The sequence below is a fragment of the Betta splendens genome, chromosome 10 (assembly GCF_900634795.4).
Source record: "Betta splendens chromosome 10, fBetSpl5.4, whole genome shotgun sequence".
NCBI classification, from domain to species: Eukaryota; Metazoa; Chordata; class Actinopteri; order Anabantiformes; family Osphronemidae; genus Betta; species Betta splendens.
In genome coordinates, this window is record NC_040890.2 from 17216251 (window position 1) to 17238125 (window position 21875).

Genomic DNA, 21875 nt, shown 5'->3' on the forward strand with positions numbered 1-21875 from the left:
CGCTCGCTCTCTCGCTCGCCCGCTCGCTCGCTCGCCGGCTCCGTCCTACCTCCCTCGTTATCCTTGCCGTCGGAGCAGAGCGTCTCGGTGGCCACGTCGCACCCCAGCCCTCTCCATCCTGACTGGCAGATGCAGTGCCACACGTTCTGATCCAGGATGCACCTCCCGTTGTTGTTGCAAAGCCCGGGGCAGCCGTCTGTCAACACATCATGTACGTGTCAAACAGCCGAACGAGTCAGGAACACGGAAATCGGGGGGGGGCTGTTTAGAGTGGACGAGGGGGCAGAGGGGGGACAAAGGAATGATAAAAGAGAACATACAGTATGTACACCTCTGACAGGACTGGGGATGTGGGTGAGGGTGTAGAGGGTTACAGTCGTTTCACATGAGCTACAGGACCACGTTCAGCTACAGCGAGAAGTGAAATGTGTGAGACAAATGAGGGAGAATCCTGCTGAGGAGCCGCGACTGTTACAGGCCAATGGAAGATCCTGTGAACGCAGAGCCGAGTCCTGTTCATTAGCTTTTTTTTGTTCCACATGACGTTTGGCTGCGTGAGTCATCACGAGCACAGACACCGCAGTCGAATTTAGGCAATTTGAGTCCTTCTCTTTTTGAGGACGTAGAAGGATGATTCTTTGCAAGTTCCGAGGTGCCCATTTACGAGCGTCCATCTCAGAACAGTCCACTGCAGACGCTAGAAACACTCATGTGAAGTAACAGCAACATCAAAGAGGAAGGGACGTATATATGTAAATCGGGGAGGGGGCAAGAGGGGAGTCTCTACATTTAGTGAGAACAGAGCACTTGCTGCCAGATCGCATTCCTTCTAGTGGAGGGTGAGACAGGGAGCCCAAACACGAACCACACCAGTTCAGGGCGTTTAATCTGGCACACACAGGGAATTAGACAGGAAGGTGTGGAAGGTGGAGGTGGGGGGGGGCGTGGAGTCTGGTGTGAAACTGGTTAAGACGGACAGGGGATGAGCGAACATATCGAGGGGGAGCAGGATCACAGCAGAAACATTATGATCGACTCGGACATAGAACAGGTGTATAAACGCCGTGCTAGGAAAGACAGAGAGCAGGGAGGGATTGTTTGTGACAATCTCCCTTGGGGGTGTAGTGGTTCAATTTACCTTTATATCCTATCTTGACTGCTCCTATTACACAACCGAGGAAAGGGAAACATTTGGAAAAGAAAATTACTTATCTCTGTTGTGGCAGAGCTAAGACTGACAAACACATTTACTTATTGTAACTTACAGGCAGCACAAAAAGTGGAAACGGCTGCTGGCATAAAGCTGATGTACCTGCCAACCTGGTTTAAATGTTCTCTCTCTCTTTTTTTTTTTTTGGAAAAAGAAGCTTTGCAGGTAGTTTCCCCGAAGATTACGGTTGCCTTTGCCACGTTTTTAGCTTCTGCTCTAATTTTCAATCTCTCGACTGCGTATGCAAATCACAGCAGTTGTGGCGATTGAGCCGAGTGGCTCACAAGCTAAGCATGATTGACAGGATATGGCTGATATTACTGAAAGAGAGGAAAGCTGCGAGCTCACCTATTTTTTTTTTTTGTATTCTTTTCTAAAACAGAGTTTACATTTTTAAGCAAAATAAAAAGTTGTTGAGCAGAATCAGGATCAGAAAAGCATCACAAGAGCAGTGTATAATTCTCAAGCAAAAGTGTTTTTTACCTGATACTCTGGAATCCAGGGCTAAACATGAAAGCCAAGAGGGAGTTGGGGAGAGAAAGACAGGTGGGCAGACAGGCATACAAACACAAAATAGAAAGGAGATTGGATGAGTAGGAGTTAGCAGAGACATGCAAATAGAATAAACAAGTAGAAAATTGATTTCAGAAAAAGAGACACATGCTGCAGATTTAGAAGATTCGCAGTTACAGTTGGGAAAGATTCCGTATTTAACGAACTTAGAGTGAAGATGTTAACTAAAGCAGCGAGTGATTAATCAGAATTACAGATGCTTCAATCACAAAATGTTTCTGTGCAAAAGCTGCTTGGATGATGATTGTGTTTCAGAGCGCGGGGAAGGAAAAACACAGAAATCGGCATCTTCGGCGGAGTAAAATATTCATTGTTAACACTCTCCATCTGCTTGGCTTCGCCGAAGCAAGGCAGGGTAACACAAAGAAGAACACGCGGCTTCTCCTGATATCTGAGTGTTATAACGCTGGTTGTTTTGTGACGGTGCGAGTCGGTTTCATCTGGGCCCCGCTTCAAAACATGTTCCCCGTCTGCCTGTCAGGACGCACGCAGCCTCGCCCTCGCTCTAATATGAATTCATCATGAGCCCAATAGCACCCCCCCTTTTCAATTTTACTGTCATCTCCACTTCAGTGATTTCAACAACTGCTCAGCAATGAACCGGCAGTACACTAAGACCAATCCAAAACACCTTAGTGGTAAACTGCAGTGCTGAGAAAGCAGCGACAATGGGTTAAGCCTTGCATATAAAACAGGATCTCGATGCCGGCGACAAAAGAGCGGCCGAGGAAGTCCTCTATTCAAGCGCCGGCCGTGTAATGTGATTAAAAGGCGCTTTGTGCAAATGGCAGTTATTCAGGGTTTGAAAGACAAAATAAGCTCCCGGTTCCCTCAGAAAAGGTAATGCACTGCCCATTCACCGCCGCGGCGTCCGAAGCGAGGAGTTACTTTCCTGACAGGAGCCTTAAACAGGAGCGAAGAAAGAGGAACGGACGGCGCAGTCGCCCCGAGGAGGGAAAGATTAATACAATCAGGAATGTGACCCTGCAACAATTGCCTCAGCGCTATCTCCTGTTCCCTGAGAGACGACTTGGCGCCGGACGGAGCAGGGAATTGCTGATGAGAGAACTTGTAAATACATAATTAGGGCTCAATAGTTTGGAGAGCCAGATCCTTTTATTTTCCGCCGAGCGCTGGTCGTCATTGAGAGGTTGGAGACGACACTTGGGGGAATGCTGTTTGACGCGGCGTGTCAGGGTTTAACTACGGGACCTTTGACAGGGGCTCCGGTGTCGAGGACGTCGGAGCTAAAGGTCAATAGGAAGTGACATCTCACAACTCATTATCCTCATTAATGCCAGGTGAAGCGCTGCCATTTCAGGAAAATAATATTCCAAAGAGGCCGAGCGGCGGCTCCTCGGCTCCCTCAATACCTGCCCCCGACTCGCTACCCGACGAGCAGCGCTCGGGCCGCATTAAAGAGGAATATCTAACAGAAATATGGAAAAGAAAAATTACAAAGTTGATGTGAAATTAAAAAAAAAATATTAAAAGGGGAAGAGTCCGAGACAGCTGGTGGGAATATAGCATCTATTTAATTTCCACGAGTGGGAAGAAGGGATTGGATATAAAAATGCATCTTTGATTATCTTAAGGCAGATGAATTCAAAACAGGGTTTAACACATACCTAATTAATTTAAACCAGCTCACATGTTTTTGATGATGCGGAGCTGTTGCTATGAAAAACTGGAACACAGCATGATTCCTCTAGAAGCGGCAAAAGCCAAACACCCAAATAAATAAATACATAAACACGTTTCTTTGGGAATGTTCCTCCGACTTAGTGCTAGAAGTACAGTGCTGTGGAAAACCGGCTCCTCTTTCTGTGTGTATCTGCACTAAACTGTTTCAGATCTTCAAACAGAATCCAACATAAAACAGGCGAGCAAAGAGAAAATCCTTTAAATGATGACTGTATTGTAGCATAAAGGTGACACAGCCCTGTGGAAAAGATATATTTGCTCCCTTGGTGTAAAAAAAAAAAAAAAAACTGGCTGCATTGATCATTTTGGAAAAAGTTTGGAAACCGTCTGTTGGGCTCTGGCACCTCACAGACGCACAGTGAGAGACTTGGAACAACAGTGGACCTGCACCAAAAGCAGCCGAGTCCGAAAGCAAAAGCCTCGTCACAAAAGGCCCATTGAGCCTTTCACAATAAAGGTCACTTATCATTAGACACTGGCTCTGAATTGTCCGCGTCTAAATGCGCTCGCTTAATTTCAGCCGCTGCAGCTGGAAGCCGCGGAAACCTGAGAAACAGCAGTCTCCTTCCAAGCAGCGATAGCATCAGCGGAGACGACTTATCACTGGGAAACTGTGTCGAGCCACTTGTTTGGAGCAGGCAGGCATCATCTGTGACCTTCCAACAGATGCTTAAAAAACTGCACTGAAAACTCTGACATTCACACTCCAAAGTTGTCCTTTTAATCCTGCCCATAAACGAATTGTGGTCTGTAGCTGGCGCCCTTCTGTCAGGCGTGCGTGTGTGCGTGCGTGTGTGCATGCGTGTGTGTGCGTGTGTGTGCATGTGTGTGTGTGCGTGCGTGTGTGTGTGCGTGCATGCGTGTGCGTGCGTGTGTGCATGTGTGTGTGTGTGTGCGTGTGTGTGTGTGTGCTTGCGCGTGTGTGTGTGTAAGTGTGCGTGCATGCGTGCATGCGTGTTTGTGTGCGTGTGTGCGTGCATGCGTGTGCGTGCGTGTGTGCATGTGTGTGTGTGTGTGTGTGTGTGTGTGCGTGTGTGTAAGTGTGCGTGCATGCGTGCATGCGTGTTTGTGTGCGTGTGTGCGTGCATGCGTGTGCGTGCGTGTGTGCATGTGTGTGTGTGTGTGTGTGTGTGTGTGTGCGTGTGTGTAAGTGTGCGTGCGTGCGTGCGTGCATGCATGTTTGTGTGCGTGTGTGTGTGCGTGCATGCGCGTGCGTGCGTGTGTGCGTCACCGTGCTCACCGATGGTGCAGTGCTCGCCCGTCCAGCCCTGGTGGCAGTCGCACTTGCCCTCGCGACAGACGCCGTGGTCGATGCAGCGCGGGTGACAGTCCCTCTGCTCGCATTCGGGCCCCGTCCAGCCCTCCTCGCAGTGACACGCGCCGCTGATGCACGAGCCGTGGGGACCGCAGTCCACGACACACACCTCTGTAGCACAAACAAAAAGCCAGGGAGACATGTAGCTTCTATTTTTTTTTTTTGCTTCCTCCCCCTTTTCTTCTGCGCCTGCTTATTTTTGTATTCTGTGCAGATGCATCTGCCACCGCTGAAAAAAATCTCTGATGTTTGCTGAGAAGTGTTGGCTCCTTCGGCTAAAGTGGGCCAATAAGTTTATCTGGCAGCCTTTCATTGCATTTCCTACACTCTGCGCTATAGAACATAAAGCCACTGGATGGTTGGGGAATAAAAAACGCTGCAAAAGATTCATAAAAACACTTAAGAGTCATTTTTCCCCCGAAAATGTCAGCGTTTTACTGCGTTCCCTCACCTCATGTGATACATAGTGGACACAGAAAATGTCAGAGCGCTGGAACCTCGACTCTGACGGTCACGGACACTTTGCCAAAAAGCACAATGAATGGTTTGGAGGCAGAGAAGTGAAGGAGCATCACTCTTCTGTTTGAACAGCAGTCAGAGATACAGAGTTTTTACAGGCCCTGAGAACAATGACGTCCTTTAAATTCTCTTGACATTTAATTCGCACGTCGCGTTCTCTAAAACGTGGCGCAACAGCTCCGTGGCCCTGGATTATAAAGAAAAGCGACTCATAACGGCCTGTGCTCAAATGCACATTAAAGAGATAAACCTTAAAGAAAATATCACAAGGAAACATACTGTGTCCTCAAACTGCAGCGTACAAGACGTGGGAACTGGTTTAAATGTATTTTATGTCTAATCTGCAACAAATGCTGGACGTCTTTAATTTGCTTATCAGCAAACGGCTCCAATCAGCGTAACAACTGCTTTTCAGCATCTGAAATGACATCAAAGCTTATCGCCAATGTAAGTACACCCTGAAAAATTAACCTTGAATAACATAGAATGCACAACCCAACGCACGCATGCGCACACACACACACACACACACACACACACACACACACACACACACACACACACACACACACACACACACACACACACACACACGCCACATATTGTCATTTTTGTTTCTGCAGCCACGTGAACGTGTTTTTATTGGAGTCATTTTAAAGAACCAGATTTTCTCACCAGTGCAGAAGCATGAAAATACACAAACCTGTCAAAAATTAAACTAACAAAAAAAAAAAAAAAAGAATAAAAATCAAATTCAGAGCACAGCCAATAAAGCGGTGCAGGAATTCAGGATCTATAAGCGTCAAGAGCATTTTTAGGTGTCAAACGTCCCAGAAGCTCATTTCTTGTAGTGTGGACAGGCGTCAGACGAGCCGCCGCGTCCCGACCAGCACCGTCGCTCTAATGGATCTGTGTTAATTACACCAAAGTATAATTCAGATGATTGAATCCACGAGTGGCGACAGAATCCGTCGTCGCTGCGCGCTACTCGACAAGCTGCGGCCGCTCCTGCACCGGAATAAGAAGCGCTCATTTACTGGAACCAAGAGCCTCCGTGGAGGCTGCGACAATAGCGGGAGGCAGCTCAAGTAGGAGCTGGAGTCCCACACATGAACGTAAGTGAGAGGTCTGAAGCCTCCAACCTGCAGGGGAAGCACGCGAGCCAGAAGGCATCGTTTTCTGTCCAGAATGTAAAAAGACGCTGATAAAATCAGCTCCTTTTATCTTTGTTTTCTAAGCCACTGCTTCCCAGACACTCATCCCCTTCACTGGCTCTTAACTGTGTGTTCCCAGCTCTCTAAATAGAGTTTTTCTTTCGATTGAGAGACCTTGGATGGTTCTGATTAAGTCGAGCCGACACTGTAGAATATTAAGCATGTCTCTGGAGGGGAGTCATTCGATTCCGTGGGGATCCCTCCTTGCCATAGAATCTATGCAATCAATTTTTCATTAGTGCAAAAGTGTTTATCTGCCTTTAACACGCCCCTGACTCGAGCTGGAAAGGGGTTGTGTGCAGTCGATCCGCGCTACGTGATTGTTAATTAAAGTTTATTTAATTGAAGAAGAGCTGCAGTGGTAATTAAGAAGGAATCCTCCGCTCAAGCAGGTGGGCCCGACGTCCCGCCACTCGGACCTCGGCGCCGTCCGGCCTGCGCTGCACGGGCCTGAGGCGGTGGTGGAGTTTAGAATGAGAATGAGCCTCTCTACAATGAAAGTGAGAGCGCGTGAGGAAGCGCTGAGACAAACAACGGCGCTTCACGTAGCTTCCAAAGGCGCTTCGACCGCCTCAAACGCTCCGTCCAGCCTCCTTATGGCTCAATTAGGACAAATATATATTCACAGGCCTTTTATGCTGACAGAAACAAACTGCAGCCGCCTGCTTCTAAGTGCGACCGGCCGCGGAACGAGTCCATTGTGAAGGAGGAAGCGGCGCATAAATCACCTGATAGCAGACGGCCCTTGAACTAACATGTCACCTACCTGTGTCCGAGGGCCGAGCGGCTGTGGGGTGTGTGTGTGTGTGTGTGTGGGGGGGGGCACATCATTACGCCTCGCGACAAAGGACGCGGTCCGCGCTGCTTCTGGGGAAACTGCTGGAAACCAGTGTGTGAATGCGCGCAGGCAGGTGCCGGATCGCGCAGGAGTGAAGTGCTGCGTCTGAGCCTCATTAACATGTGCTCACTTCCACAGCAACGCTTGCCACGAGTGTTGATTACCGACCTTTAACGGTGTGAACGCAGCCACAGCTTGATTTATTTAGTCCAGACGATAATGAAGCCGTTGGATTTTTCCTATTTGTTCGTTTAGGCCCAGGCTGAAAGCAAACGCAAACGCGTCACCGTCGGTGAATTTCTTGACAATAAGGATCCCGTAAATCAACTCCGGCTAAAACGCAGCAGACTCCGTGTTTTAATGCAGCTTCTCTGGTGCAGATGCTGTGAAAGAAGCCGAGAGCGTGAAGGGAAAACAATGAAGAGTCCAGACGGAGACTTGGCCTCAGTCCTTCCGAGAGCTCCACTCTTTGTAAGCTTGAGTGACTCCTGGCTATCAAATGTCAGCATCTCCCTCCTCATACGAGTGCAGCTTTGGTTTTGTGTTGGCTTCCTGTTGTCAGTTCAGATTACGCTCTCTCTCTCACTTGGAAACAAACCAAGACTTTCTCAGGCATCTGAATGTATTTGTGTTGACTAAACAAAGACTTCCTGAGAGATGAGTCCAATTTCTTAGAAATTTCTGTATTGCTTTAAACGTTCTACTCATTAAATAATTTAGAGTAAAATGGTGACCACTTTATTAGGTACACCTAAAGACTCACCCGCTTAATTTTATTTAAATGAATGCCAGAGCTGCGGTCCTGGGTTGAATTAAGCAGGTGTACCTAATAAAGTGGCCTGTAACTGAGTGAAACTCAAAGTAATAGAGGAAATCTGTGACTCAACGCTCATCAAACATCAGGCACGACAGCCGAGCAGCCGATGAGACGAGGCCTCCGATCAGTCAGGCGGCCGTTCATCACTTTGGTTCATAGCCTCCGAATAAATCAGGGGAACATCACAAATTAATAGTTGTTGCTTTCTTCAATCTCATACACTGTAGTGACTCATCCAGTCCAACCTCTGGCACATTTACTGTGTCTTTACAACTGTAATATACTATGTGATGTAAAAAGCGACTTCAAATTGTGATTTTCCTTTTGTAAATCACTCGAGACCAAAGCAAGCGTCACATCCAGCCACATTCGCTCAAACTCTGGCTTTGTTCTATTGAAACTTTGTTTCTTGTTTTTGTTCTAATTGTTTTAATACGACACCCACACACAGACACTACGCTGCACGATATAGATCTATTAGTCCGTCCTACACCCTGTTAATAAAGGCTGTGGGTTGAAATACTGCTGTTGTGGACACCTGGCGTCTACTGTGTGTGTGCGTCGCACAGCGAGAGGGAAGTTTATTTGGAATGAGTACAAAAAAAAGGTGCCAATTACCAGTTTGAGAAACTTCATCCACACAAACGGTGAAGAGCAAATCACATATAGGGACACTATAAAAGTCACCGCACTGGTTGAAATAACATAACTAATGGCATCAATAAACGCATGAAAGCCATAAATTCTTTTACAGTCCGACTTTGTAGACTTTGAAAATTACATCTTTGGCATCTGCAGTGGTTTTATCAAAGAAGATAAAAACACAGAGCGTGCCACATTTTTCTGTACAGAGTAAGTTTTGAAACTTGCCAGACATCATATGGAAGCTTTTGTTCCTGCCGATGTTTTTTATATATATTTTAGCTTTACATGCACAGTAATTATTGGCAGGTTGGTCAATAATAAACTGCTGGAATCACGTGAGAAGCCTACGCGTGGTGAGAAGGTGAAGCTCTGACCTATGGAGCAGTCGGCTCCCGTCCAGTTGGCCTCGCAGACGCAGGTCCCCGACGCGGTGTTGAAGGTGCCGTGACTGGAGCACTGCTCTGGACAAGTGCTCTTCAACAGCTCGCAGCCGATCCCTCCCCAGCCCGGGTTACAGTGGCACTCACCGTGATGACAGGCTCCGTGACCGGAGCACGTGGGGTCCACACAGTCCACTGCGAACACACAGCGAGGACCACAGTGTTGTCAGTTTACCACTTCAGAAACAGGATATCAAACCCACCTATTTACCCCGGACCACTTTAACTCGGCTAACGGCCAAAAATCACCTCTGGAGTGGAAGTGTTTCTGAGCCAGATGACGGCGGCTGAGCCACAGCTGAAATTGCTGCAGTGTTTAGTGGCGGCTGGTAGTCATTTCCCAGCCTACAGTCAACTAGCTCCTTTACAGTATATTACAGGGTACTTCCAATATCCTGACAGCTTAATTATGCTCCATTACAGGCCGTATGAAAAGAGGCACAATTAGTATTGAGGCAGATGTAATCAATTACTATTATCAATTTGCTGATCTAGGTTAATAATTGGCAATTATGACTAAGATAATCAAGCCATTACTAACAAGGGACAATTTTCTGTGACGTTATTGTGTTTCCTCCGGAGCTCATTGTTCTGTGCATTTCCATATCTGCCCGGACGCCGATATTGATTATTTACCTGGGGCCGATTCATCACACCGGAGCCGCTGTGTGCGAGCTCTCAGCTACAAATTCCTTCCCGTACGGCTTCACTTGAGGAAAAACCACCACGCCTGCCTTCATTTAGTGAGCTCAATATGGCTTCGCATGTAAGGTCAGCGACCTGTACATGTATAACCGGGCTGATAATTGCCTTTTGTCTGCATGGAGATCGATGGAGGTAAATGCACGGACAAGTGAAAGGGGAAGCGGAAAGCGGCTGACAAGAAAGGAGAAAAAAGAAAAGCGCTTTCTCGATAAACTGAGGAACAGATGCCAGTGACTGATCGATTTTAACAGGTGTCTTCAACTGTGGAGCGTTCCAACAGGCGAATGCATCAACGGCCACTGCACAATCTATTCCAGCTTGTAGCCTCATGTGGTCTAAACACTAAGAGGGAGTTAATTTATACACCGGGTGTCAATAACAACATCCAAAGCATTATCTGCTCAGCGGAGTTGAAAACACCAATTGTTTCACCAATGGACTGTGTTGATTCCCCCTGAGCCTCAGACACAGCTACGGAGCGTCGGCTGCTGGGACTCTACTGAAAGGAAGCCATTTTTCCCCCCCGGTTTACCTTGTTCACAGTTGATCCCTTTGTGGCCGGCGCCGCACACGCAGATGCCCGCCACGCAGTGGCCGTGCCCCCCGCACTGGGGGTCGATGCACTGGGACACGGGGACGTCGCACTCGGTGCCCTTCCAGCCGCTGTAGCACTGACAGCGCCCCCTGGTGTACTGGCCGTTCCCGCTGCACAGGACCGGACAGGCGGCTGAGGAGGAGACGGGCGGAGTTCATCCCCAGCGGGGCAGACGGGACTGTGGCAGGAGTGTGTGCGGCTGGTAATTACCTCGGGAGCAGTACGGCCCGATGAATCCTGGGAAGCAGTGACACGATCCCGCCACACACTCCCCGTTGCCGTAGCAGTTGTGTGTGCACTCGGTGACAGACTCTGCGGGTGCAGCAACGCGCAAGTGCAACTATTAATAACTCAGACTGACATATTAGAGCAAATCAAGAATGCATCCGTAATACAGCGTTTGACATGTGTGTGGTTGTGTAATGGCTGGAGATAAGCAAGACACCAACTTCCCCCCAGCGTGAACACAAGCTATCTAAGCAGCAGCCGTATCGGGCATGGCATACATTTACAGCTATTTGTCCATGTCCCACTAAGGTCTAAGCCTCCATAACATGTATGCTGCAGCCAGGCCGTTCTGATCTAAGCCTGGTTTAGGTTTAATAAAAAGCCACACTGGCATTTTAAATTACGCCAAATAATTCCACTGGCTTTGATACATTTGCCCCCCGTCCGCTCCCCCCGCAACCAAGCGCCTGAATGACTGATCATGCCCATACAAGTCATGCAATCTCCTGAGTGTTTACATCCCAAATCCCCTCTGAGTTGAAGTTAATCTGACATATCCTGGAGACAGATCTCGTGTTCATTCAACAGACCATCGCTCATAAAGGGCGCCCCCAAAAGACCGGGACCCTCACTTTGATCGGCGCTAAGAGGGCAAACTTTTTGTTATTACTCTGGCTTGTATTGGCCGCTCATTGAGCCGGTGTTGGACCCAGGCAATTTTGACCTCACACATCGATACCTTCATATTTGTACAGCTGGATCAATGGAATTCCCGGAAGGACACAGAACCTTAGTGTTTTTCCTACCACAAAATCCACAAGGAAATTTTACAGACTTTAGAACACTGAAGAGGTTGTTAAGAAGTAAGGATCAATGATGTGTATAGTCTTGTATTATAGTGCTGAGCACAATAATCCAGCGCCTCCCCAATGGAAGCCCCAGTTCTGCCTCCTAGGTGGCTTAAAGTTTGAGGAGCTCAACTTGTTTGTACTTACTAGGCAGAAATTTCAACAAGCTCAGTGCTCGCGTTGGCAGACGCAGCTGTTAAGGAAAATTAAAGTGTCCCAAACATGTCATTACGCATCATTCCAATCGCAGTCATCAGCCGATCAGCAGATGTGCGTCCTCGTACCCTGGATGATGGTGTTGAAGGACACCGCCTCCACGTTGCGCCCGTCGTTGTAGAACGCCAGGTGCCACACTCCCGAGTCCAGGTACTGGATGAACCCGGCCTGGTGGACGGAGACCGGGTGCTCCAGACGGGCCCTGTTCTCCGGTTCACTGGGGGTCCGATGCTCTTTGGCAATGAGCCGGCTGCCGTCCAACAGCTCCACGAAGTCGTACTGCGAGAGACGACGCAACCGGTCATTTAACGATCAAAGCAGGAACGCGAGAAGCGAGGGAGTTCAGAGATTCCACATACGCTTGGATGGAATGCTTTGTATTTGTATGCAGCTCAGTGGAGGTGGAAGTTTTCAAAGTCATAACGCAAGACGCAGCCAGAGCAGGTTTGTGTACACGGCAAATAGTCGAGTATAATAAATGTTGATTTTTCAGTGACAGTTATTTAGAGTTGATAGATGTTGTGTGGAGAGTGCTTTGTATACTGATAGAGCTGATATGGCTCAGGGGCAAACGCTCCAAAGTATTTCAAAAACATAATAACTCTTATGGGAGTGCACTTACAGACTAACAGCATGTTCGTTATAATCGGTGAAATTGACTGATAATGTACCGATACTCAACATTTAAGTTGTTTTGTGCGACTGGACCGGTGTAGAATACAAATAAATGGATCAACTTGAAACTCTTTGATCCTATTTGTCTTGTTCTAATTAAATCCAACAGACTGTAAAAAGTATAACCCATGTTTTACGGCTTGATGTTGGTTTTATTACAGTATGTGGTCTCGCTCACGCTGCACTAAGTAGGTTGCTGTGAAAAATAAAGCAAAAAATAAACCAAATATGTCTTCAGGGAGTCATAATCTTCCAGTGGAGCTGATCCATGTGCAGAGTAAAGCGCAACATAAACATACTATGCTCCTCTCAGCGTGTGTTTTTCCTCTATACATAAAGGGGATGCAGCAGAATGGTCTCCCTGCATGTGTGTGTGTGTGTGTGTGTGTGTGTGTGTGTGTGTGTGTGTGTGCTTTTTTCAAACAAACATTGATTTAAGGGTAAACAAGGAGTAACGAGTCATTTCTGCCAAGCGAAACGACTAAAGCGGTGCATCTGCTCGCGCCGCACCTGCTCAACACCTGAACCTTTGACTGAGGCTGCAGGCTGCACGGCACTGCGGCAGGCAACGGCGTAGCACGCGCAGAGCGCTCGGAGGCTGGAGAGGCGCACAACAGATGCAGACGGATCCCCTGGTTGAAGCAGTTGTTAGATACACAGACGTGGCCTATAGTGAAAACACTGGGCTGCATACAGATTGGCACGGAAGCAGGTTGCTGGGCTTCAAATCCAACGACGAGGCTGTTTGCAGAGGGCTTTAATGAACTGCTAAGCCTCTGGCTTCTGACTGACAGTTAAAACAGTTTCTGTTCTCATTGCAAACTGCTTGTTTTATTGTTTTAATTATCAGTGTAAACCAAATGAAACTAAATGTGGGTGTAGCCTGGATGTAATACTGGTGCTTTTAACGGCACCACCACCGACGCGGTGCTTCCTGCGGTGGACAACAACAAGTAAGTGCAGAAAGAAACGGGAAATTTGGTTCATCAACACATCAGGACATTCTGCACTACACCGCAAATAACATTTACTGAAGCAAAAACACTCGATTCAGTCTTCTCCCAGCGCTTGAATAATAGAAAAAACACTCTGCGCTTGACACTATGTGCTCAGCATCCGACAAGAAGCATGCAAAGGTAGGATTGTGCTGCTGAGGCAGTGGCGAGCGCCCAGGCCAGACCTGGGCCCAGCTGGGACGGCTCCAGAGCCCTGTGACCCTTTTAAGGGGAAGCAGTAATGATGATGGACGGATGGATGGATGGGAAGCAGATTGTTTTTCCAGGGTTCCCAGAGACCGAACCGGAGGTGAAATAGGATGTAGACGCTGCTCCAGATGAACGTCGGCGCTGGTGGTGTCAGTCGGTAGCACGTTCATCATAACAGCTTAGTCACATATCACCACTTTGTCATTGTATCGGGATGAAATCTGTTCCAGCACCAAAGCATGTAACCATGCTGTGCACCGCTTGTGTCCTAATGTTCGCTTCAAATGCGACATATTAAATAAAATAAGGAGAAGAAAGAATCCAATAGCGAGAAAGGCAAAATGCATAATTTAACAGAGCTCCACACAACATCCAGCCTCACAGAAGCACAATAGACTTTGAAACGCATTTAAAACGGGACAAAGAAATATACATAAAAACAGGATTTAGCGCCGAGGAATGCGCCCGGCATCGACCAGAGCAACCGTCGAGTTGACTTGCAAACAACAGGAAAGAGAGCATTAAGCGAGGGGCAGGTGAAGTCAACGCCGTGATTTAAGCTCATTTGTGTGGAGCAGGGGGCAGGGGAGGGATATTAACCTGGCGGAAGTTGCCTTCTTTGTGTCGCCGGCTGGAGGGAAAAGTAATAAAACAGTTCATTCCACAAGCCCTAAACCTCCCGGCCAAGTGCATACATCTCGATTAGCTGGTGTGAAAGCCCCCAACTCATTTCAATCCAACAATACCCGTGAATAGCAGGCAACACACCAAGCGTGGAGAGAGAGAGAGAGAGAGAGGGCGAGCGAGCTAGAGCCGGATCCCTCACGGACGGAGGGGGGAAACCTTCAGTCTTCAGACTGACTGTATTTAGTTTGGCACAACAGAGTCCAGAGTGTTGAGAGGAAGAAGTTTGCTTCATCTAACTTGGTTGGTGTCAGCGCGGACATGCACTCAATAGCAGATGGAGGAAGTCTATATTTGAGGAAGGTGGAAAGGCTGTTGCACTTAAATGTTGTCTTGTCTTCCGAGCTGTGAATACGACGAACAGTCAATATCTCTCGTTGGGGTCTTTCATGCTCAGTTAAGTAAATGCATTGATTTGTGCCCCCGGTACCTGAACAGAATGTAATTTAGAGGTGGCCACAATGGAACAGTGTCCAGCATTGACAGGCTTGAGTGTCTGTGGTACAAATGCTGGAGAGACATAAAAGTGGAGTCTTGTTAATTAGTAGCCTTTGGTCTTTGATTTTGTTGGGCTTCCTTTTTTCACCTTGAAAGTGCAATCCAGCTCACCTGTTGTCACTTGCAGTGGACTTTCTTCCATCAAAGAGTGGCCCTAACTGTCTACACTTGAGTGAAGCCCATCTTTACTAAGAGAGAATGTCAAGAAGGTGAAGCTAAGAGCTTTTGCAGTGAAGTGTGGTGGAAAATAGCCATTGTCTGAGTGCTTCCATCACCATCACCACACATCGGACATTCGGATACCCAGAAATGTCATTCAAGTGACACATCAGACATTTTGGAAACACTTCAATTTGCAAATGGCAGACATTTAGTGAAAGTGAGGGACGTGCACGTCAACACAAGCAAATCAGAGCCGAGAGCCGAAAACTGAAACCAAACCCGCGTCCGGTGGTGATTCGCAAATGTGGGCAGAATTTAAATGAGGCGTCTCATGAGCGCAGATAATAAATAATGTATTTAAACAGGGTGATGCAGATACTTTAACTTTAATATATCTTATCTTACAATTTCTCTTTAATATGATGTAATAAAAGGATTTTTAACATTTAACTTTAACATCAGTCGAACAGAAACTGTATTAAATCGAGTTGACAAACTAATTAAGTGAGGTCCACTGTGAAATCAATGGAGTCGGCGTTTGTTCATTTGGGCTAATATTAGCCTAAGCCCCGCTAATAGCAAACCAAGCGTTGCTGTGAACCCCCAGAGCAGGTGAATGAAGGAAAAGAGCAAAGCCGTCACCTGGGTGTGAGACGGCGCCAGGCCCTTGCGTCCGTACACGCCGATCAGCGCGTTCTTCTGCACCGAGATGTTGAACTTGAGGAAGCGCGGCTGCTCCATGGTTATCTGGGAGCGCCAGAACACCCCCGGGGGGACGCTCTGCCCGGCCCGCTTCCCTACGTCCACCTGGCCGGTGTCCACGGAGTTGTTCTCCTGATGGAGCACACTACTCCTTCCTAAAAGACAGACGCAGGCGAGGTGTGAGCGAAGCACAACACAGCAGCAAATCACACTCTGATCTCTGTGTTATCTGGGCTTTTTCATCAGGGTATCAGTAATGCTAGAGTCCATCTTTTTCTATTCTTACTCCTTTATTCAAACGGGGGCTTAATAATAAGATAGTCATATCGTTTCCAAATGGGCAGACACCAAGCTAGGCAGGGTTAAGAGTAATGATTCCCTGTGGTCCATGATGCACTGCTCAGTGAAAAAAATGACCAGATATAATTGGCTCTAACAGCCCACATCTCCCATCTCCCGTCTGGTCCAGATGACTCATATGAGGCTTCATATGAGATAAGGTCTAAATGGAGTGTCCACTATACTGAGTGCTACCTTGCCAGAGCAATAACAGCAAATCAAAACTATTTGGTGAATGATGTTCTTAAACTGTGTTCCTCCAGCGCCAAAGACGGGGACGGCCGTGACTCATGCTCACATGAAAAACCATGACGTGCAATGTGCTATTACAAGAAGAAATTTCATTGTTGAGAAGAAAGAGAGGAAAAAAAAAAAAAGACTCTGGAGCGTTTTAAAAGCGTTGCTCTGTCGTAGAGGGAACGCAGCTGCGCTCCTTAATTAGCTACGGCGCTAACTTCAGCGTGTTGGGTGCATGTTGCAGAGTCGTCTGCAACATAATAACATCTCAACCTTTGCTCCTTTCCTGAACAGCGTCGCGGCTCGTGAGCCTGTTCTGGGTGCAGCTGGAGGAAGCACGCGGCGCATGGAGCCCGTGCTATCAGCCGTCCTCACCGCGGCTCCGGCTGTCACTTCACTTCAGTCAAAGTGAAGACTGGAGGCGCCAGCAATATAATAGCAGGCTATTGATTGCCTTTAAACAGTCCATAACCTGCTTCAAGCTATCTTAATTAGCAGTGCTTATGAGGATTTAAATTTAGCCAAGTTTAAACAATTGAGCTTTTGCCGGGCCCACTCAACTCAATTAATGCTTCCGTGGTCACGCATTCTGAGCAGTGCAGTGTTTAGCGGTTAATTGGGTGGCGTGTGCGGTACAGGTGAGCCGAGGCGGCTTGTTGTTGAATGCACAATAAATGGTCCACGAATATGATTAAGCAGCACAAGGCCGTCTGGAAGCGGTTAATTAGTATTCAGAGGGCGAAGCATTTCAAAGTCCAAGAGCTGACTGGGCAACTATCACTGTATGTACACGTTACTCCGGCGCTCAGGAGCCCACACGCTTGGCAGCTTAAAGCCCCCTTCGCTGACGATTGGAAACATTTAATTGATTTGAATTGAATTCCTTTGTTTTAGCTCCTGGTGCATGTCATGAAAAATATTTTAAGTTGGAATTAAACGTCTAGAAACAAACTAGAGCGACCCTGTTTCTTGGTTTTCACACATGCACACGAGTCTGAGAGGTTGGAGGGACTCACACCAGGAAATCAAACAAACGTGTCGTAGAGCTGCAACAAAAGCAAAGAGTGGAGTGCGTTTAATTGTAAAGGTGTCCCTAATAAAGTGGACTGTGAGTGGGTTTGTATATATGACTAACATAATGCATCACAGGTGTGTGTGATAGTTGAGTGGCGGTTTCATTTTGTCCTCATTATTTCCTATGTCTAAAAGAAAAGCTTAACCCTGAGAGAAATACAGCTACAATAAAAACAACAAAGGAATAAACATGATTAATTATATGCATTCATACTTTGAGGGCTTTTATGAAAGTTAATTAGTGATTTATTCAGACAGGAGGCTTTTCTTTGCTCACCGTCGGCAGCGAGAGCCGTCACTACGCTCGACTGTGTGGGCCCCGTCTTCCCCACTCCTCCGTTCTCGAACGCCGGCTGGCCGTCCAACTCTTGGAGCTGCCAGTTGAGGCCGAAAAGGTGCATTGCTGTGAAATACACACGGGAAAAAAATAAATAAAAAAGATGTGTGGGCTCGTAGCAAGCGATAAACAAATAAGCACACAGTCAGGCAACAAACAATCAAGCCACTTAGGCACAAAAAAGCCGTAGGAGAGAGCGATAAATGGATGTACTGTAATACAGGCGGTAGAAACAGCAGCTTAGCTCGGGTTCACGTTCCGCTTTTCTTCTTGCAGCTACTCGGTCTTGGGCGGCTTTTGTGTGAGCTTAGCACCGATAGAGGCCGAACAAAGTCATTTCAATCAATACTCGGGAACCCTGTCGCTGTAGCATGTTTCCTCGGGGAGAGCTGTTCATTAACGCGCGGAGACTGTCGGAACACAAACAGCCGCCGTATGAAAGACAGCAGCAGGCTGGATTTCTATTTTAACACGAAGCTTTCACTTCAGACAAACAGACGAGATACACTGGAAACGTCTCGTACGAGAACAGAAGGACGCCGCGCCTGAAAGACTGTAATCGAAGTGAGGGGCTTTTTAAGAAAGTGTAAGGCAGCGTATTGGGATACACAGTCACAGCAGGGGGGGGAAGTGAGAGGGTAAGACGCTGCAACACTCCTCCAGCTCTCTTACATAACTAAACTGTGTTTGGCTTTCATTCAGCCAACCTGCTTTATTTGTCACAGCGCTGGATCCAATCACACTGCGCTCCTCTTGTTTTGGGGAAGCGAGGTGCTTCTGTGAGCACAGCGAGAGGGACAATCTCCTTCAAAGTCAGCAGCCGGGGAACATGCTGAGGAAGCGTCTTGATTTCCGACCATTTGATCTGCGGGAGGAACTTTTCTCCAGCACCCAGCGCTCGCTGCGAAGATGGATATTGACTGCAGCAAATAACTTGAGGTGGACGAAAGGGGCCAGAGAGAATATCAAATGTGAGGGAGAGCAAAAGGGAGAGAGATGGAGAGCGTATATGGGCGGCGCATCAGTGGGTACTTTGTTAAAGCGGGAGGCGCGTTGCCTCTGGAGCCGGCTGATAAAAATACTTGGCTTCACCTTAGTGAGAACACACGCAGCATTACAGCCGGCGCAGCCTTGAATTCCTCAGAAATAGTGCACAATTAGCGCACGTCTGAAGGTGAAGAGCCGCTGAAATGAAAGGTGACTGGTTCATCAATATTTCCCACAAGGCTGACTTTTCTAAATGATCTCGCTGCCGAATCACTGCAGGATCCAAGTCCTTTGGTCTTGTTTTCTATGTTTTTACAGCAATGAAGTTTCCTGATGCTCTCGATAATTTGGTTTGGAAAAGACAGACGATACAGAGTAGGGATGTATTGGGAAGACAGGCAGACGGGCAATATCTGCCACAGTACGTAATGTCATTTAATGCTTAAAGTGTTCCTGTTTGTGCTACACACTGAATCCAGACATTAATACAAACACAGCATCGTCTCCTTCAGTTAGGTTAACTGTAAATCTCCTGCTTTTCATACCAACTTCTTCAAGGAGCACAGTGTAAACAACGCCAACATGTCGGTGGCCTTTAATTGCGCAAAGGCTCCACGATCCTAATAACACGCTGGCTGCCGAGCTGCTGAGTCGTAAATTGCCAGAATCAGCTGATGACATGGAGCATTAACCCCGAGTGAAGCTCCATCTGCTTTCCCGAAAGTGACACCTACTCTCGCAAAATGATTGGCAGCATGAAAATAAAGCAGATTAAAAGGTTTCACGACAAAACACCGGAGTGTCTGACAAAACACGCATTCCCAAAAATAGCATTGCTAAGAGAAAATTCTATCATTAAGATGAGTCACGACAAGACACGCAAAGTAAAAATGGAGCGACACGTGGAGCTTTAAACATAAAGATGGGGTGAGCTGAAGCTCCAGACTCAATATAATTAAGTTCATTCATCAAGCTGAGAATGGGAGTGGGTGTGGGGTCAACTTTACACACATATATGATTACATATGATGAAGATGGAAAGTCACAGAGTCATTAAAGTTATTAAAATATATCCTCTGGGAACCATGATTACCTGTAGCAAATTTATACCAATCAATTCATTGTTATTGTGACATTTCACTATAAAATGAAAATGTCAAGATAAGTCATATGAGGATGTGTCCTCTGGGGAACCTGCATGCATGAGCCCCGTTTCCACTCTAATCGCAGCTGCACCACTGGACAGGACCGGACCTTCACATTTCTGTATCTGTGATCTATAAGTGAAGGCAAAACAAGCTTGAATCCCGCTCCTGGTTTGACCAAAGGAGACGGCTCTCATCACATCTCAGCCACCAGCCGCGTGCTCTTAGCGCGGCTGCACCTGAATCCCCACTTACCTCATCAACAAATTGCTTTGAGGTGAATACTCCATTTTTGAATTTGCATAAGTTACCCCTGTAGCCTAGACAACTTCAATTAATATTTATAGGCGATGAGGAACTCTGTGCTTGCCTCTAATCTGCGATGGCAAAATGTGGGAGATCTCCACTCACAACCAACAGAAGGCTGAATGTGAAAGTTCACAGAAGGTGTGTCCGACCTCCGATGACCACATCACACTTATTGTATAGAAGCGCAAACAATTCAGCCCTGGAAAGTGCAACACAAGCCCCATAAAATCCTCCCAGTTGGTCTCAGGGCGAATTCCCCCGCATCATTTCTGCTTCGCATCCCTTCTGGTGCGTCTACCTGCTTGTTATGCTACAGAAGAAACCCGCAAAGGGAAAAAATATCCATCTAAGCAGCCCGGGTCATTAGGAACATAAATGTTTCCTTTTGAAATATGTAGATGACGTTATTCAGATGGCCATCGTCACCAAGAATAATTAGTGCATTTACCAGAGAGTGGTGGCCCATCTGGAGAGCCGGTGTGCCAGCAACAACTTTGGCTGAGCAGCCTCAAAATTATGGAGACAAACATAGTTTTATGCTGGAACCTGCACCACTGCAGAAACATCCCTGGGGGTCTTCCACAAGTAAGCTGCACAGCTCCCAGCACGGCTAAGATGTTCCTGTTCACTGGGACGGCGTCTCCAGCAGCGTCAAATGGAATGACAATGTCTCCAGCGAAGATCGACCAAGCCTGTGTGTTTGTCGTCTCGTGACAGCTGGTGCGAGCTCACAGTCTCCTTTTGTTAGTCTCCGTGGGATTTCTATATTTTTTATTAGTATCGGAAGCTGTGTTTTCCCCCTCGATCCAACGCTCACCCGAGGTGAGTGGAGTCCACGGCGTGATCCACTCTCCGCCAACTACTAGGACCTTGTATAAACACAAAAATGTCCCCTATGTCAACAATTTTACAAGACCCACAAATTCAATCAACTAACCTTCAGTGAAAAACATAACAACAACACCAAAGTGTTCTTCATGCGCCTGATAAATTTAATCTTCTTGCTTTTTAGAGAACTTCACCCTGAATTACAAATCTGTGGAATGCACTTTTACAAAAGCAACAGATAACGCGAAATAATTCACGATTCATTTAAGGACACGCGTAAGGACTATACTCTTTGCATTTGTGTGACATTCAAAGGCAAATCAAGAAACTGAAATCCATTGTCTTCTACTTATTTAAAAACATACAAAACATGTTCACTTAGGACAATGTTCACGTTTAATTTTGTTTGTGCAGCTCAATTTAGACTATATTTCTGAAAATCCACATGCTCTCCCTGCACCCAATCAGAGCATCAAAGCTGGACTCGGTCCTGATTGGCCTCCCCATATCTGAACAATTGCTGAAAGTCTTCCAATCAGGCCAGTTTGCAGAACTGGAACTGGAAAGCTTCACCTCAGCAGGTTTGCCTCATTTGAATTAGAGACGCTGCTTTTGTCCGTCAGCCAGGGTCCAGGTTTATGGCTGCAGCTCTGCAGCATTTTCCTACTGCTGAAGTTAATTCAGTGATAAACATTTTGTCATAACAATGTGTTTCTAATTCATTATTAGATACACTATGAGGCTTAAACTGAGCGATGAGGTAAAAAACGTATAACATGGGAGAGCGTGTTTCACACACAGCCTGATTTTACCATATAATAGATGC

General features: G+C 47.0%; 1 protein-coding gene across 7 annotated transcripts in view; it reads right to left on the bottom strand.

Moving 5' to 3' along the window:
- The window catches only part of si:dkey-237h12.3 (teneurin-3), a 126438-nt gene that overhangs the window by 33515 nt on the left and 71048 nt on the right, over positions 1–21875 (bottom strand). For 4 of the 7 annotated variants that reach the window (XM_029164893.3, XM_029164892.3, XM_055512455.1 and 1 more), the window contains 10 exons: positions 17721–17846; positions 15734–15948; positions 11936–12146; positions 10786–10887; positions 10513–10707; positions 9210–9410; positions 4728–4913; positions 1694–1714; positions 1139–1162; positions 50–196 (listed from right to left, as the gene is read on the bottom strand). In XM_029164893.3, coding sequence (XP_029020726.1) covers positions 50–196; positions 1139–1162; positions 1694–1714; positions 4728–4913; positions 9210–9410; positions 10513–10707; positions 10786–10887; positions 11936–12146; positions 15734–15948; positions 17721–17846 — 1428 coding nt within the window. The remainder of the gene's footprint in view (positions 1–49; positions 197–1138; positions 1163–1693; positions 1715–4727; positions 4914–9209; positions 9411–10512; positions 10708–10785; positions 10888–11935; positions 12147–15733; positions 15949–17720; positions 17847–21875) is intronic. The other 3 variants (XM_029164896.3, XM_029164895.3, XM_029164894.3) reach the window with 2 other exon arrangements.